The 16,487-nt window shown below is 53.1% G+C and overlaps 5 protein-coding genes across 5 annotated transcripts; 2 read left to right on the top strand and 3 right to left on the bottom strand.

Moving 5' to 3' along the window:
* Positions 1-908: 908 nt before the first annotated feature.
* Positions 909-3,506, top strand: UHO2_07073 (uncharacterized protein; the record flags this gene model as incomplete). The annotated part of the gene is made up of 1 exon (XM_041556529.1): positions 909-3,506. One exon carries the CDS (start codon positions 909-911, stop codon positions 3,504-3,506), a length of 2,598 nt encoding a protein of 865 aa, XP_041412463.1.
* A 270-nt stretch (positions 3,507-3,776) lies between these two features.
* Positions 3,777-9,326, bottom strand: UHO2_07072 (uncharacterized protein; the record flags this gene model as incomplete). The annotated part of the gene is made up of 1 exon (XM_041556528.1): positions 3,777-9,326. One exon carries the CDS (start codon positions 9,324-9,326, stop codon positions 3,777-3,779), a length of 5,550 nt encoding a protein of 1,849 aa, XP_041412462.1.
* Positions 9,327-9,882: 556 nt separating this feature from the next.
* On the top strand, positions 9,883-11,373 carry UHO2_07071 (uncharacterized protein; the record flags this gene model as incomplete). The annotated part of the gene is made up of 1 exon (XM_041556527.1): positions 9,883-11,373. The coding sequence occupies one exon, from the start codon at positions 9,883-9,885 to the stop codon at positions 11,371-11,373; it is 1,491 nt and encodes a 496-aa protein (XP_041412461.1).
* A 150-nt stretch (positions 11,374-11,523) lies between these two features.
* Positions 11,524-13,815, bottom strand: UHO2_07070 (uncharacterized protein; the record flags this gene model as incomplete). Its single annotated transcript, XM_041556526.1, has 1 exon — positions 11,524-13,815. One exon carries the CDS (start codon positions 13,813-13,815, stop codon positions 11,524-11,526), a length of 2,292 nt encoding a protein of 763 aa, XP_041412460.1.
* Positions 13,816-14,821: 1,006 nt separating this feature from the next.
* Positions 14,822-15,877, bottom strand: UHO2_07069 (uncharacterized protein; the record flags this gene model as incomplete). The annotated part of the gene is made up of 1 exon (XM_041556525.1): positions 14,822-15,877. The coding sequence occupies one exon, from the start codon at positions 15,875-15,877 to the stop codon at positions 14,822-14,824; it is 1,056 nt and encodes a 351-aa protein (XP_041412459.1).
* Positions 15,878-16,487: the final 610 nt, after the last annotated feature.

The following is a 16,487-nucleotide window of genomic DNA, read 5'->3' as shown; positions in this document are numbered from 1 at the left end:
TAGAGTCTGTCAAGAGAAGCGACGTTCCGGGTGTGAATATGCGAGAGCAAAAAAAGGGGTGCATGACATGAAGCGCTGTCGATCGTTCATTTTCATCACTGTGCGCTGATGTAATGCGCTGATGTGGTGCGCTGATGTGGTGACAGCGAGCGCCAAACGCCGCTGCCCCTTCATCCGCCTTGTCTCTCTTGCCTTATAGGGAGCTAGGGAGCGAAGGAGGGAAGAAGGGGGGGGGGGGGGGGGGGAAACCACTCCCAGCAAAGAAAGCATGAGGCAGGACAAGACGACATCGAAGGAAAGAGAGAGAAGCAATGCTATCCGATCCAGTGTTACCAGCTTAGACGGCGCCGTGTGTGGGTCTCAGTCGGCTTAGCCGAGAGTAAGTGCGCGGGAGGCACTAAAAAAGCCACCGCCACCGCCACCGCCACCGCCACCGCCACAGGAGCAAGAAGCGAGGGTGATGACGACTGGATCATTTGCTCTCTCGGCCCTTCCGTCCATCTCGGCATGAGCAGAAGGGCCGCTCGGATCGATGCGATGATACTGTAGGCAGTGCCGATGGATGACTGTGTTGGCGTGAGAAAGAGTTAGGCAAAGTAGACGCCAAAGCCAAAGAAATCCAAACTCAGCGCAGTATAGCAGTGTCTGGTGAATTTGTCTCTTGACACTCCTCCAATCCTTCTTCACACCACCATCCCATCCTGTCCGTAGTCTATACCCATCTCTCAACATTCCATCCCTCGTCGCTCCCTCTCTCGGACCAACATCATCTCCTCCTCCTGCTTTCGGTCGCGGTCTCTAGAATCTTTACAGTCTTGCTCGCCATCCCCTCGGAAGCAACCACCATTCCCCTTGGTAGATCGATCGACCCACAGCATCGCTCCTGTAATGCAGCTCACATCACACGAATGTCACTACGCTTTCTAACTCGTCGGCGTGATCGCTCCAACAGCACATCCAACTCACTCGACAGCAAACCATCCTCCTCCTCTCCTCTCCTCTCACCCCACGATCCATTTGCAAAAGGCAAATCAGCAGTGCCAGCCCAAGTTCAAATCATCAGTTGGCACCCTCGCGATCTCGAATCTTCCGGTCGTCAAGTTCATATTCGATCTAGAGCAGATGACACTTGCTCAGCTACACCTGTATACCATGCTTTTACTGCATCCTCTGTGCGCCGTGGTTCAGAGATCTTGACGCCGCCGCAAGCAAGCAGTACCAGCAGCCATAGTAGTCCTCGTCACGCCCCACGCCATGTGCAGCAGACAAGGGTTGAAGCTAGTGCTGCAACCAGCAGAGCTAGACTTACGTCTGCTTCTTCTCGCAGCTACGATGATCAGTGCAGCAAGCCTGACTCGCTGCACTTGAAGCACCCAGTTTCTAGGCTAGTAGCATCGACATTGCTGGACACGCCTCGTAGCGAACATGTCGAGCTGTTGCAGCCGAGTTGGCCTACGCCCGACAGGGATGCACAAGAACAACGTAGCTCGCTCATTCATAGCCATACTACGCCTCGACCTGCCGAGTCTCTCCCTCACCACACTAAGACCGCCGGCTACGATGATACCCTTACCGACACTGAGGACGCTTCAATATACTCTCGAATGCCTTCCAGCTCACGCTCACACTTTGCCTCAATCCACCCAAGCGCCTCTGTTGCGTCCCTAGCTAGCTTCCTCTCCTTAGGCGGTGGTTCAAAAGACACCCCAGCACCTGCATCAACAGAGTTGACCAAGACGGCTTCATCATCATCATCTAGCTTCAACAACACTTTGCTCTCGCGTACGCCTTCTACTCGTCGACTACGTCGCAGCACGAATGCCTCTTCGGCTGATATTCAAATCTCAGCTTCTTCCACCGAATCAGGTGCAGGGCCAAGTGTGGCGCCAGAGATGATTGCTTCACGATCACGCAGCTCTTCGCTCAGTTCTTTGACGCCAAAGTTCTTGCGGTCCAAGCAAGGTGCACAGGCGCCCTCAACTCCAAGCGGCAAAAGCAAACGTTCCAGAGGTGCGCCCCCTTCAGCCTGGCGATCAGACATTGCAAGCACAGCAACAGCAGACATGACAAGTGCCGATGCTGGTGGTGCTTCCTCAACCTACAGCTCCGACAACCAAGGCTCTTCTCACGGCCACGGACATCAACAGGAGCACACAAGTAGCAGCACACTCGGACACCTCCTCAGCAAAGTCGCAGTATCAGCCCATGTACGAAAGAGCAGTGCCGACGCAGCATCAGACCGCTTCTATCACCGCTCACCCGCACCCAACACCCACCGCCCTCTCACAGCAACAATAGGCACATCCTCCTCCCCCCTCCTAGCATCAAGCATCACAGCAGTAGACTCACCCATCATCTCCGGTCTCCCACTCCCAGATCCTACACCCGCATCCATCTCTCTTCTGGTTACAAGTCAGTTGTTCAAACGTCTAGGACCACCACCTGTTGGTTTGGAACCACATTGTTTCCACGAAAGGGTAGCACTGATTCAGGGTTACGTGCAGAGTCAAGTTCCTCCCCCGCCATGTCCTAAATCTCCTCCTCAGGGTGTCCAAAGGGCGAGTCTTCCTCCTCCGCCAAGGAAGAGGAGGGATGTAGCGGCGCTGGAGGATGAGTTTGATAAGTTGGAGTGTCTGGCCGAGGTTGAGATGGCCAAGTTCGCCTCGGCTGGAGGAGTAGGCTTGGAGGAGTTGAGATTGGAAGAAGCGTTTCTGGAAGCCAGAAGGAGGAGTGGCGTTGATTGGAGTAGGAGTCATTTCGAGCTAAGGTCTGCCGTTGGGGCTGGTAGTCCGAGAATGAGGGATGCAGTTCCTCCCGGCGTGAGCACGAGTGCAGGTTTAGGGCTCTTAACGCACAAAGATGTAAGTGGAGCAGAAGGAGGGTTGGGTGTCTCACTAAAGCCGGCACCCAGGACAAGAAGAAGGCCTGTAATCGTTGGTGCCGATGCGGAGGATGGGAAGGGTAAAAGGCCTACCACTGCTCCTGAAACAGAACAGGCCTGTATAGCAGCAAAGTCAAACTTCACCTCCCCTCGCAGGAGAGAAGAAGGAGCGGGGCAAAGAGAACTATTCACCCCACAATCATTCAGTTTTAAACCCCACCAACTCCACAATACTTCTATCGTGGACGAAGCTCGGTTGCATTCTCCCCTCTCTCCCCTCTCACAACTTTTGCCGCTTACCCAAAACCCGGCACCATCCAGCTACACCCCCACCTCAGGGTCCGGGAAGCAGAGAAGAGGTAGTAGCGATAGAGATAGTTCCTCGAGCCATACTCACCAGTCGAATTCCTCCGCGGCTACTTCGACCCAGTCACCGCTGTTTTGGAACCATCATCATGCGTTCAGGGGCGGAGGAAGGTTGAAGAAGGGAGGAGGGGAGATGGACGAAGGAACAGAGGAAGGAGAAGGGGATGAAACGGAAGATACGACTAGTTGCGAGAGTTTAAGTGATGCAACAAAGGTTGTCCAGCAGCAACAGGCGCTGGGAGATGGGGTTATTTGGTAGCCTCCATTTTTTCTGACTATTGCGAGGGTTTTTTTTTTTTTTTTTTTTTTTCTTTTTCTTCAACACTCGTGCTTGAAAGGCCTGCACTGTGTGTGTTCGTTGAGATGGATGAAAATCAGTGTCCGTCATGATTGGCTGTGCGTGAGAGCAAGTTGAGTTCGATGGGGGGATTGCAACACTTGTGCATGGGCATAAACAAAATAGGCATGTCCAGCATGCCTAACAAGCCATACCTTGCTTCACTTAGCAGAGTCAGAGTCAGAGTCAGAGTCAGAAGAGGAGGGGAGGCAAGATGAGATCTCGAATCTTAGCCAGAGTCATCACTACCTCTTCCTTTTCCTCAGCAGTGGCGGGAGAAGTAAGGGGGGTTTGAATGGTTGACTTCCAACCCAAGGTCCTAGCTAGCTGAAGAAGGAGATGCTCTTGGTGGTCGATCAGGTCTTCCCAATTCTCGTTTGTTTGCGGTTTCGATGCCTCCGTTGGTGCAGCTTGATCGTCTTGATGGTTCGAAATGGCGGTGTTGGCTTGCGGCATCTCTTCGTCCGGTTGCTCCAGATTGGATGATTGATCAGTTTGCATCTCCTCCTCCTCCTCCTCATCGTCACTCGAATTCAACGCCAGAACAGGGCTGTCGTCCATGGAAAGAGGTCTGAGCTTCGAAAGCTTCGCCATTTGAGGTTCAAGTTCGTGCAGCTCCCTCGCAATACCCACAGCTCGGGTCAGATGTAAGGGAGTCTTAGCCAGCACGCCTTTAATCTTGGCAATCGTGGTCCCGCGCACCTTGAACTCGACGTTGACCGGCGTAAGAAGAGCGCACATGATAGCCTCCTCCCCATCCTTGTCCCCGACATCGCTTGCGATCGCAGGCAAATCAACCAAGTTCGTGCTCACCTCCAACATCACCCCTCCTCCCCCCCCTCGCCTCTTGAAACAGCTGGAAAGGTACTCTATGACCCTCTTCACCTCGCCCACCCTCAAATCCTCCCATTTGCAATGCTCGTCATAAAACGGCGTAAAAATCCTCCCAAAAACCCGCTGGGCAGTATCTTGATCAAACCCACTATCCACAACTATACTCGCAAAACTAGCCTCTACTACATCCGCAACCGCCTTAGGCACCTGCACCATCCCTGCTTTTGTCCAATACTGTCCTTCACCCCCACCTTTTCGCAACACCTTCTCCAACCCCTTGCCGTATTTTGCAATGCTCTCCACAAGAACCGCACTGTTACTAGCAATAAACTTATGCAGTCCCAACTTAACCCCCAACGCACTCAGCGCGGCATTGCTGGCTAGTACGCCTTTGAGTGCCGTCATTTCTCCAGGATCCAACACCACCAAACCCCCACCTTCGGTGTAGATTCGGGAGACAATAAAAAAGTCTATCCAAGCATCTCCCAGAAATTCCAACCGCTGGTAGGAGGGCAGGATGGAAGCGAGCAAAGAGGGGTGGGTGAAAGATTCTAGTGCCAGATGCGGGTATCGGTATGTATGGGAGAAGAGCGATTGTAGGTGCCTTAGAGACGGAGGGTTGAGTCGGGAAGACCAGTTTCTTTCTACCGATTCGTGTTTGATTTCTTCCAAGAGCTTGTTGAAATCGCACAACCTTGAGATGGTAGATGGGATCAGGTGCAAAATTCGACATACGAAAAGCGCAGTAGACGTGGAGGAAGGAGAGGAAGGGGAGGAGGAAAAAGGGGAGGAGGAGGAAGGGGAGGAGGAGGAAGGGGAGAGGAGAGCAGCGCCGATGAGAGATTCTACTATATCGCTTAGAGTTTTTTCTTTCACTACATCCACCTGCCCGTCGTGATCCATGGATGGATCGTTTGTGAGTGCACCTCCTACATTGCAGATAACAGGAGCAGTAAACCGACGCGGCAAGAGATTACAGCTGGGTAGAATAGCATACTTTTCCAACCCTAATCGCTTTGCTTCTTTCAGAAGGCGAACATTGGTAACAATGCCTTTGTTAGCCATGTGTAGCTCTGCCTCTGTTCGACCGAGGTGGGTTGTGAAGGTGTGACATGTAGCGATGAGTTTTAGGAAGGTGTCTCCGAGAAACTCTAGTCGTTCATAATCGAACGCAGAGCCGGCGGAGGGGGAGGTGAGGGCTTCGAGGACTTTATCGTTGTCCAATCTCCCCTCGAGGAGATCATTATTGCACGCTTGAGCCAAAAGAAGTTGGTCATACCGAGTAAAGATGGAGGGTAGGAGAAGGATCGAGCGGAGAAGAGTGGAAGGGAGCGGATGAAGTGCGTAAAAGTACGGCACGATCAACCTTGCGCCCTGCGTCGTAGCAGGAGTGGCGGAGAAAGAAATCGAGGGGGGAGGAGAGAGAAGATTGCTGATCTTGGGCAACTTCCGAACACTCAGCAAGGGTTGATTCGCGAGTTGAGCAGCTAGCACTTCCACCTCGTGCTCGTCGGCCGATGCTTGGTGACGAGCGTACATCTTCATATGCTGGGTTAGATATGTTTCCCCCGCTGCACCAGACGAGAGTGGCGAGTTGGGGCAGAGATCCGATCGAATGCTCTCAAACTGGTAAAGCGAGTGCGAGTGATAGCCGTGCTGCTTAACCAGAGTTCTACCCTTCAGCTTCTGCTCCGATCCCTCCGCGTTCAGATCTAGTTGAGTGAGATCCAGCGATGGGGGAAAATCCAATGCTACATCACCCACACTTTGCACCTCCTCAGCAGCAATGCGAACGGGAAGAACGAGTACCGTCGGCTGCCCCTTCTCAATCGTCTGCCAACTCAACCTCTTCCCTTTTGGCGAATGCCCATCTTTCCGGCTGATAAGCTTGAAGACGAATTTCGTGAACTCTACCACCTTTCCTATGAGCTCCGAATCAAGCTCGGGAGCAATCCGGAGAGGTTTGGGATGCAGATCCTTCATCTGGCCCGAACCCGCATGGAGCAGCTTCAAGAGCTTCGTCTCGGGTAAAGGACCGCGGGTTAGCAGCAATAGTGGCTCATATCCCTCGTCGAATTTATCCAGTTGCAATAACGTTGCGCACCACCCCTGTCCCATAGCGTGGTGGTGGGAGGAGGCGAAGCGCGCCCAACCGTCCAGCTTCTTACTCGGCACATTGATCGGTTTTCCGCTTCCCCGCCAAGCCTGATGATGAGCGTTAACCAATCCCACTACACCATCCTTAGCCTTTTTGAGTCGAGGAACGAGCTTGGGCATCAACCATTCATCCAGTTCTCCCAAAGCTCGGAGTTGTTGGCATGCGCGGAAAGCAGCCATTCGTTTAGCCGCTTTCTTGCTCCTACACCCATCAGACTCTACACTCCTTACCGCCGCGGTAGAGGGTAGCTCGAGTACAGCTTTGTAACTCGGAAGACCATCTACTTTTTCGATGCGGTAAGCAAGAACCGCATCCTTAAGATACTCGGAATGCAGGCTGGCAGCATAGTGAGAGACAAGCGTGGGTGCGTCTTCCGGGAACAAACGTGCGCCTGTGGTTGGTTCGAACATACACTTTTCCTCCTCTCCCCCCTCCACCCCAACTCCCTCCTGGCTATCGGTGTCGATGCGAAGTTTTTGCTGCCAATCCTCACCCCAATCCGGCATAGCGAGATGCGGTTCAGCAATTCCATCCAACCACTTTGCTCTATTAGCCTCGGTTTTAAACGCATTCAGAATGGTCCCGGCGTGCTCCTGATTCCCTTTCTCAGCCATCAAAATGAACCTACTCTCCTTCGCTCTCGCCCTCCCTCTCGACTGCAGGAAGGAAATATGCCGATTAAACAGATCAAACCGGATGACGAGGTTGGCAGCCTGAATATCCAACCCTTCTTCGGCGATAGATGTCGCTATGAGTAAATTCGTCGGTTTCCTCCTCCTAAACCTGTTCAGCACTTGAACTTGATCATGCCAGTCCATGCCCGGAGCACCACCGTTTGCAGCGCCATTGTCGTGTCCTAGCAAGAACTCGGGATGGATGAATTCGAGACCGGGGATGCGCTTGACGAGCTCGACAAGAAGTGTGGCTGTTTGACGGCGCTCGACGAAGATGATACCGCAAAAGGAGGACTTGCTGGGTTCAAAGCAGTGGAGTAGCTCGATTAGGCGGAGAAGTTTCGGGGAGGAATTGGTGGCGTTGAGGCCGAGTGTGTCAGGGATGCAAGGTTGGGATCGCATATGGAGGAGGATACGAGAATTTAGGTCGGAGTTGGTGGAGAGATGGGCTACTGTTAGGCCCAGTCCGAAGCCAGGTTGAGTGGTGGTGGTGATGGTGGTGGTGGTGGTTTGGGAGTTCGGCGGGCCTTGACTGTCAGAGGGAGCTACACTGGAAGAGCGATGGGTGGAAGCAGCTTCGACTATCCATTCATCACTAACAAGCGTCCTCTGATTACGATCGATATTGGCCCACTTCCTCGCACGGGATCGATACTCGAGAAGAGTGCTATGCCAGAAAAAGTCGCATCCTATAGGACCGAGATGTCGCATCGTATACTCTAGCTTTGGTCTCACTTCTTTCTCGAATGCCTCTGTCAGCGGATCCACCTCCTCCTCCTCATCGTCTAGGCAAATTTCGAGATCGACCTTCTTGCTGAACAACTCAATCATCTCCATACTCAGCTCCGAATACTTGACCGCATCTGCATTCCACGGTTCATCAACCACAGTAAGATAGGGCTCAAACTCAACCACCATTTCCTCTGGTCGCCTCTTCACCTCCTCCAATTCCCTCAACGCTCCCCTACTGACAGTGTGAATCCTAGCATCCATCGCCCGTTGCAAATACTGGCTCGCTTCATCAAATCTCCCTGACCCCGTAAAAATGGGACTAGCCGTCATGCCAAAGATCTTTGGCCGCTCTTCCTCCTTGGCCAGCCTATAATACTTCATGATGCGGAAGAAGGGGTGGTTTTTGAGGGCATGATGAACTTCATCGAAAATGAGAAGGTTGAGATCGGACATCTTGATAAAACCGTGAATTAAAGCATCGAGGAAGCATTGTGCGGTTGAAACGATCACTTGGTGCGATGCGAGCAGGGCGGACCATTGCGGAGAACGCCAATCGTCGACAGCAAGTTGGGAGGATTTGCTGCGGAGAGAATCTTTGAGTTCGCCATAGAGCTTACCGACCGAGAGGCGGGAGTTACCGGCGATGACGGATGATTGTTGGTGAACTAGAGGGACTAGGTTTACGAGGAAGAAGGCGACTTTGCGCTGCGGAGCGGGTGAGGAGAAAGGTTGAGCCCCCGAAGACGGAGCCAGAGATGGAGTAGGAGGAGGAGAAGAGTGTTGGTGAACATACTGCAAAAGCAGAACAGAGATGAGGGTCTTTCCGCTTCCTGTATCTAGACAGACCAGAACGTTTCCCGCTTTTGCTAACTCAGCGAGCTCGAGTTGGTAAGAGCGGGGTACGGTGGCGAGCTGATCGGAGCGGAGTTGATCGGAAGGGTCGACGGAGGTTTGAGCGGAGATGCGAGCTATGATCTTCTGGCGTCTGCGCGAGGCGGATTCTTCGGTGTCGTCGTCATCGCTGTCTACGAGGGGTGGAATTGGGAGGTCGTTGGATGACGAGGAGGACGAAGTTGCAATGTAACCCGATCGAGGGATACGGGGGCCATGTGGAAGAGAGTCAGCTCGTGTACGCTTGGACATGGAGTCGGAGACCTTGAGGGAAGAGAGTGGTGATGCCAGTTGTGCTGGTGCGGAAGAAGGGGGAGGACGGGGACCTTGCTCGATAAAGGGAGGTGCTGAAGAGGATGAGGAGGAAGCGGGCTGCAGAGTTGGGCTATATGTATCATCCGCATCGACAGAGGTAAGCCTTCTCTGCTCGTCCCTGCTCCCATGCGAGAGCATACCGAAGACAATTTTGCCCAGCTCGCGAGATGTATGAGGAGATTTCAAGTGGGGGTTTTCTTGCCGTGCAAGCCTCATGAGCCTGGTCGCGAGTGAACGTCGAAGAATGAAGGTTCCGGCTTTATGTCGGTGGTGGTTGGAAGCCTTTTTACATGATGGAACGGAGAGAGCAAGGTTCTGACGCTCCGCTGAGCCAGGACAGATTACGATGAGTTGCCGATCGCTTTCATCTGCTTCGGCGTGTTCGAGAGTCGTCTTCCATGCGCTTCACAACGCACAAAGGGGACAATGACAAGCTCTGTGACACCACCACCTCCTGCACCAACCTTGTCAACCGCTTCAGGGAAGGGTCCAACACAACTTCTTCTTCTGCGCAACCCAATCCTCACCCGATTTCCGATTTCCTATTTCCGATTTCCGATTTCCGATCATTCTATTCCCAGAATTTCACGTGACCTCCCTCTTCACCCATCATCCACTCATTTCCTTCACAACCACCACCGATTCCCCTCTATCTTTCCCCACCTCACAGCATCTCAGTGCTGTATCAGTGAAAATGTACAACGGTATCGGGCTAAAAACAGTCCGCGGTACAGGCACGAACGGCTACATCCAACGCAATCTCTCCAACTTTCGACCTCGAGATAACCCTTTCAATAAATCCTCCTCCTCCCGCCACTCGTCTTCTTCGGAGACACGCCATGTTCAGCCAGACGCTGCAATCCTAGAACACGAACGAAAGCGAAAGGTGGAAGTAAAATGTATGGAACTCCGAGTCCAGTTAGAGGATGATGATGTGGAAGAAGATGAGATTGAAAGTCAGGTTAGTGCGCTGAGGGAGAAACTTATGGCAGAATTAGAAAGGGAGAAGGAACCAAGTGTCGAAGTAGGACCGAGTAGAGAGGAGAGAGGAAAGTTGAGACAAGGAGAGACGCATAAGCTACTCCAAGCTAAACAAGCAGATGATCGCCGGTTAGCATCCGCTTTAGGTATGGAAAGTGGGTACAGAGAGGGGGATGCCTTTGATCGAGAGTTGCAGGAGAGAAAGAAACAGGAGAGGCTCGAAGAGAGGAGAAAAGCTGATGAACAGAGGAAACTCGATTGGGAGAGAAAGAAGAGGGAGAGGGAAGACGAGAAGAGGGCGAGGGAAAGGAGAGATGGTGGCTGGGGCGGTCGAGGTTCACAAAGATCCCCTTCCCCGAGACCGAAGAAGAGAGGGAAGTATGATAGTGAGAGTGATAGTGAGGAGTATTCCACTGATGATTCTCGTAGGGAACGTAAAGGAAAGGATGTTGGGAGGCGGAGGAAAAGGACTAGATCGCCGAGCTTTTCGGATTCGAGATCTATTTCGTCTCGTTCGAGGTCGAGGTCGAGATCGCCTGTCAGGAGACGAAGTAGACGGTCTCCTTTGCGATCGATATATAAAACGAGGTCAAGGTCGAGGTCGAGGTCGAGTGAGAGCGGTTCGTACTCATCTCGCAGTCGCAGTCGCAGTCGCACCCCTCCACGACGCCGTGTACGAAGCAGAAGCATCAGCAGCCGAAGTCGCAGCAGGAGTGCAAGCTACTCTTCCAAAAGTCCAAGCCCAAGCCCAAGCCCAAGCCTAAGCCCAAGCCTAAGCCCAAGTAGGAGTAGATCTCCGCCACGCAAAACCAGAGGCAGATCACGATCTATTACACCCCTTTCTCCTTCCTCCCGCTCCGACTCTCTCTCAGTATCTCGTTCAAGATCTAGATCGCCAGTGCGCAGAAGGCGCAGACCGAGTGTTAGTTCTGGGTCTGGATCTAGATCAAGATCGATTGATTCAAGGTCAAGGTCGAGGTCTGTTGATTCACGATCAGCCACACCACCTCCTCGGGGAGGTCCGAAAAGAGCGAGAGTCAGAGATGCGTTCTCTCCCTCCCCCTCCCCCTCCCCCTCCCCCTCACGCTCACGCTCACGCTCACTCTCCCGCTCAAGCTCAAGATCAAGATCAAGATCGAGGTCCATCTCTGCAGTCAGACGAAAGCCACCTGGACCTCCGCCTGCACGCCCTCCCGGCCTCTAACCCAACCCGACGGCGTTCTTTTCTCAATTCTGCATCCACTTCTCACTCAGGAGCAATGCAACGCTTTCCAAACATCAAAAGCAGAGAATGAGAATGTGTTTGTAAGAGATGTATTTCCAACTCTCCTAAAATGCGTGAAAGAAGATATTCCTACTGATGATGTTGTTGCTGCTGCTGCTGTTGATGGTGTTGAGGATACTGGTTTTGATGCGACTGATACAGAGCCGAGGAGGAAGAGTAAGTTGGTGTTATTCCACCTGCATATCCACCCTGCTGTAGCGGTTGAGGTGGGGGTTGGGAGTACTGTCCTCCATATCCACCTGCATTTGCGCTTTGCGGTGGAGATGTGTACTGCTGTTGAGGTTGTTGGCTGTACTGATACTGCTGTGGTTGAGGATAAGGAGATGGTGAAGAGCCGTAGAAGCTATGCAAGCCAGGCATTTGTTGTTGAGGAATAGGTGGTAAAGGTGAAGGACTTGTACCCGGCACCCAATCTGATCCCTGCTGCTGTTGAGGAGGTGGTGAGTAAACATATCCGCTTGACATGGAGCAAGACATTGTTCCGTGTTCGTTTGTGCTCCCTGCGTACGCCGGCTGTTGTTGGGGTGGTGGAGGAGCGGACCAACTTGCCTGGGAGTAGTTCTGGCTGAGAGAGTGCGAGTGTGAAAGTTGGGTCGGGGGCAGAGAGGGTTGCTGGAGTGGTTGATAGAGGTGTGATGGATAAGGAGCAGATGCCGGTGAAGTGGAAGATTGTGTTGATGGTAGTGGTCGCGGTACATGTTGTTGCTGCTGCGGTGGCAGAGGAGGGGGCTGAGCATAAGGACTAGGAATCGGCGTATACCCAGAGGATGGTGCACCAGGAGAGGATGATCGTGGAGGAATCGATGGCAGCGGTTGTGGCTGCTGCTGGTGGTAATACGACTGAGCATTGACAACAGAAGGTGTAGGTGCTGGGCTACTTGCAGGCCTGGCAGCTGGTGAGAGAGGGCGTTGCATTTCATGCGCTGGCGCAGGAGGAGGAGTGTAAAGCGAAGCCAAGTGTGCCGGTGCTTGATAGATGTGTGATTGTGGCGGACGCTCGTCGACATGTGAAGGCGTTGGTGGAGGCAGAGGCTTGTCCATTGTTACGGTGGAGGAAGAGGTGGAGTGACCGAAGCCCATCTGCGACATGGAATGGACGAGTTGATCGGGGCCAAAGTCTGGTTGAGGCATCTGAGTGTAAGCTACGGGAATGTGAGAAACAGAGTGGGAGCGCGGGATGACGTATGTATGGTGCTGCTGTGGTTGCGGCGGCGGTATGACAGAGCCAGGTCGGATGGTAGCATATCGATCATCACTGCTTTCGGGTGCGTGGTTGTTCTGGAGGTAATGACTGCTCTGCGAGGGTGTGATCGAGTGTTGCGAGTAGTATTTGGCAGAAGGAGTGATGCTATGACCGAACTCGGAGGTCATGGGGGCTGCATAGCTGTTTCGACGAGAGCTCCCTGCAGCAGTAGGACCGAGGGAAGATGAGTGAGAAGGGGCAGCAGAGTGATACGCTGACGAAGAGTGCGGTGGAGGCACAGGGCTGGTGGAGCGTGAGATGCTGGCGGGTGCATAGGCAGGCGTGTAGGCATCCAAGTTGGCAAGGGATGAGCTGGGTCGAAGGGTACCGGCGCCTAGGTCGTGCATGGTCTGGGAATGCGACATGGACCCAGCGGGCCTGTGCAGGGAAGAGGAGAGGCTCGAAGTAGAAATGCTGCTGGACATGCGATTGTGGGTGTTGTTGGAGCCGGCAGCAGCAGCACCAGGCCGCATCGAAGCAGGGATGGGAGGTGCAGCGGGACCGCGTGATCCAGTGTTGGAGGCATTGCTGTCACCTGCGTCTTCTATCCTTTGGAACGTTCCTGCACCTCCGTACGTATCGCTGCCTGACAGGAGAGGCTTGATGGATGCTTTACGCTGTTTAGGCGGAGCTGCAGACGAGTAGAATGTCAACTCGAGATAGACCTCTCCGGCATAGCGGTCCTTGGCCTTGATAGTGACCCACTCATCGAACTCGCCGGTCTTGAGCGTTTCTGTGAGATCGACCAAGCCTTCGCCGATGAAGTCGGGCTCCTTGCTGTCATCGGCATAGCAAGTCACTTTGAGCACCTTCTTCCCGCCTTTCGGCTTGGGAAGGGCTGATGAGGAGGTAGCTTTCGATCCGGAGCCGGTTGAATTGGTAGAGTCCTTGGCTAGCGCATCCTCCATATCTTCGTAGATTTCAAAGTGCAGCTGTTCGTCCCAAGTGGGATGCTGACCACCTCGTTTGTCGGGCTTTGTCTTTTGCTGTTCCTGACCCATGCTGAGAACGGTGTAGGGATCCTGCTTGCCGATGGACTTTTTGTTGGGCAAGTTGCGCGCCTTGAGGACGACGCAAACGAGCGTGCCCGTGTGGACGGGCTCTGCGAGGGCAGGCATTTTGGGCAAGTCTAGCGGAGGAAGAAATGGAGCAGAGCGAGCAAAATCGACCAGAGGTACCTAAAGAGACTAAAGAAGAGGTTCACAACGCCATGCGGATCCGGAAGCAGAAGTAGTAAAAAGGAAAGAGATGTCCTGTTCGATCGAGCCCGGTGCTGTGTCGTGATGATGTTGGTGCCAGTGGTGGTTGGTGGTAGTTGGTGGTGGTTGGTAGTGGTGGTGGACAGGATGATGGAGGTGGACAGGATGATGGAAGAGTGTGAACGAGTGAGGAGGAGAAAGTGGTGATCCCAACACAACTGCCGACGAGAGAGACAGAGAGAGGAAGCACAGCCTGCTTTTCCACTTTTTCCTCGGCTACCAGTATCTCCTCGGAACAGGGGCAATCTCGTGCTCACAATTCATCACAGAAGCATCATCGATCCAACCAGCGTGTTGTAAGCTGCAGAGTCTCGAGTTCTCTCCATCCTTGGCATCCTATTGGTTGCTCGATGTCAAGTGTTGATTGCTATTCGCGTGGCCAGTGCTTGCTGTTGGTCGCTGTGTTAGGCGCGCTCTGTTGTGCGTTTCGCTTTGACTTGGCCTCTTTCTTCCACACAGCCAAGGCAAGAGGACTGCCCCTTGATCCAACAAGACAAAGTCCTCCTAACAGCGGCCAAGGCGGAAAGAGAGAGACACAGAGAAAGAGCTGTTGCCCATCCATGCCCCATCTATGGAGCATTGCTTGCTAAGGAAGGTGCTGATAGAACAGACTCTTGTTCTTACATTCAACACCACGGACCATAAGACAGCTGACGTAGAGAGTAGGAAGGGAGCAGTTGCATGCTGTTGCGAAATTAGAGATACAATATCAAGTTACAGGATGTCGGGTCTAGATGCGAGGGTACAAGTAGAGGATGCTGTCGAATTCTACGGAGAGATGGACGGAAAGATGGACGGAAAGATGGACGGAAAGATGGACGGAAAGATGGTGGCCAGTGCAGAGGTAGAGACGCTGGTTGTACGCTTAGCATGTTGAAGATGCATTCCGATCCTTGTACGATGCAGCAGTGGCAGCACTACCACAGCTCTGTTCGATCTCCTGCTCTTCACGTTCGAGCCTACGCATGGTGGCCATGAGGATCCGCTGACGTCGCTCTTCGGCTGTGACAGCATCGCGACTAGCACTCTTGGTTGAGCCTCCGAGTCGGTGACCGCCACTGCTGATCCCAGAGGAGAGTGCCGGAGCAGATGGCTCATACACATCACCCTCTACCAGCCTGTGCGATCGATCCTGCTGTGCTTTCTGGAAGGCCTCAATTTGAGCATTGAGCTCGCTGTTGAGCATCTTGAACTCGGGTGGATGATGGGTAACCTTGTTGTGCGCCAACTCGTGTACGAGAACACGTCGTGTAGTCTTGTAGTCTCGGAATCCTTCCGCGTCGTCAGTTCGAATGCGGAGCAAGATACGTTGGCCTGCATTCTCGTTCAAGCCAAGCAAATTTGGATGCTCCCAGGGCAGAAGCTCGGTGAGTGCGCCGACGCGGAAGTTGTGCAGAGAGCAAATGTGCAAGATGCCAGGGTCTCGGCTTAGCCTTGTTAGGTAGTCGATGATCTTGGCGTGCAATGGTGAGGACTCGGATGTCATGGGGTGAGCGTAGATCTTGCCAAAAGGTGAAAAGCTAGAAGCAGGCTGCGTGGTGTTGCGAGCTTTGGCACCTCGAAGCATGCTTGGATGGTACTGACGAGGAGCATTGCGCTTCTGCATCTCGGACTCGCTTTGATACAGTTGTTCAAGCTCATGCGACGAGGGCCCTAGCACGCTGAGCTTAGTCTCAGGCTTGCTAGCCAGGCCTACGTCGGCAAGCGTTCTTTGATCCATCTTGATGTCTCCATCGTGGCGACGGTTGAGGTCAGCTATGCCAGCACTTGTTGGAACTAGCAGCTTTTGCTTGTCAGCAGGTACAAAGGTAAGCTCTTCGACGGCTTTACGGAGCTCTGATAGTGTGCTGGAGGAGGTAAGAGACTCGATCTTGTGCTCCTGCTTGCGATGAACGATGATGATCTCGAAGGAGTCTGTCATAGTGATAGCTCCAGATAACGGGGCGATGGAATCAATGTGTGATTGGGTTGGTTATTAGGCCTATGCTTATGATTGTTCAATCCATATATCAGCAGTGTTCGTCGTTCCATGAGGTCTTCAAGATGGTGGTGAAAGTGAAAGTTCCAAGGTAAGAAGCGCAGCCTGAGAAAGAGCTTCGTCAGTTGGCCCTCTGCATTTTCCGAATTGCCGAAAGCCGAAATTTCAGGTCGAGGTTTTGCTGCGCCAAAAAAAAAAATTAGTGAAAGTATGTGACTTTTAGTTCGATCTCACACTGACGCCAACTTGGCTCACTCGGATATATAGGATATTGACCCGGATCGACTATCGGGACTGGCATCGGCATTCCGGTGAAGAGATAGCCGACATAGTTGCCCCGCTAACCCCAAGTACGGAATGTGAGATCGGAGGAGAAGTGACATAGTTTTAGTAGATCAACAGAGGCGCTTTCCGGTCACTCGGCTTCTCATTGTCGGTCTGCTTCTGCCGCATTTGTTTGTGTAACACAGGGATGGGGTCGACCGAATAGATGGCCCTTCTGTCCCATGCCGTGATCAAGGAGAGCAGGAGCAGCTTTGGTTTGGCCTGCGCA

Source organism: Ustilago hordei, assembly GCF_900519145.1.
Source record: "Ustilago hordei strain Uho2 genome assembly, contig: UHO2_contig_23, whole genome shotgun sequence".
In the NCBI taxonomy this organism is placed as follows: Eukaryota; Fungi; Basidiomycota; class Ustilaginomycetes; order Ustilaginales; family Ustilaginaceae; genus Ustilago; species Ustilago hordei.
The sequence above is the reverse complement of the archived record's forward strand: the minus strand, read 5'-3'. Positions and strand labels throughout refer to the sequence as shown.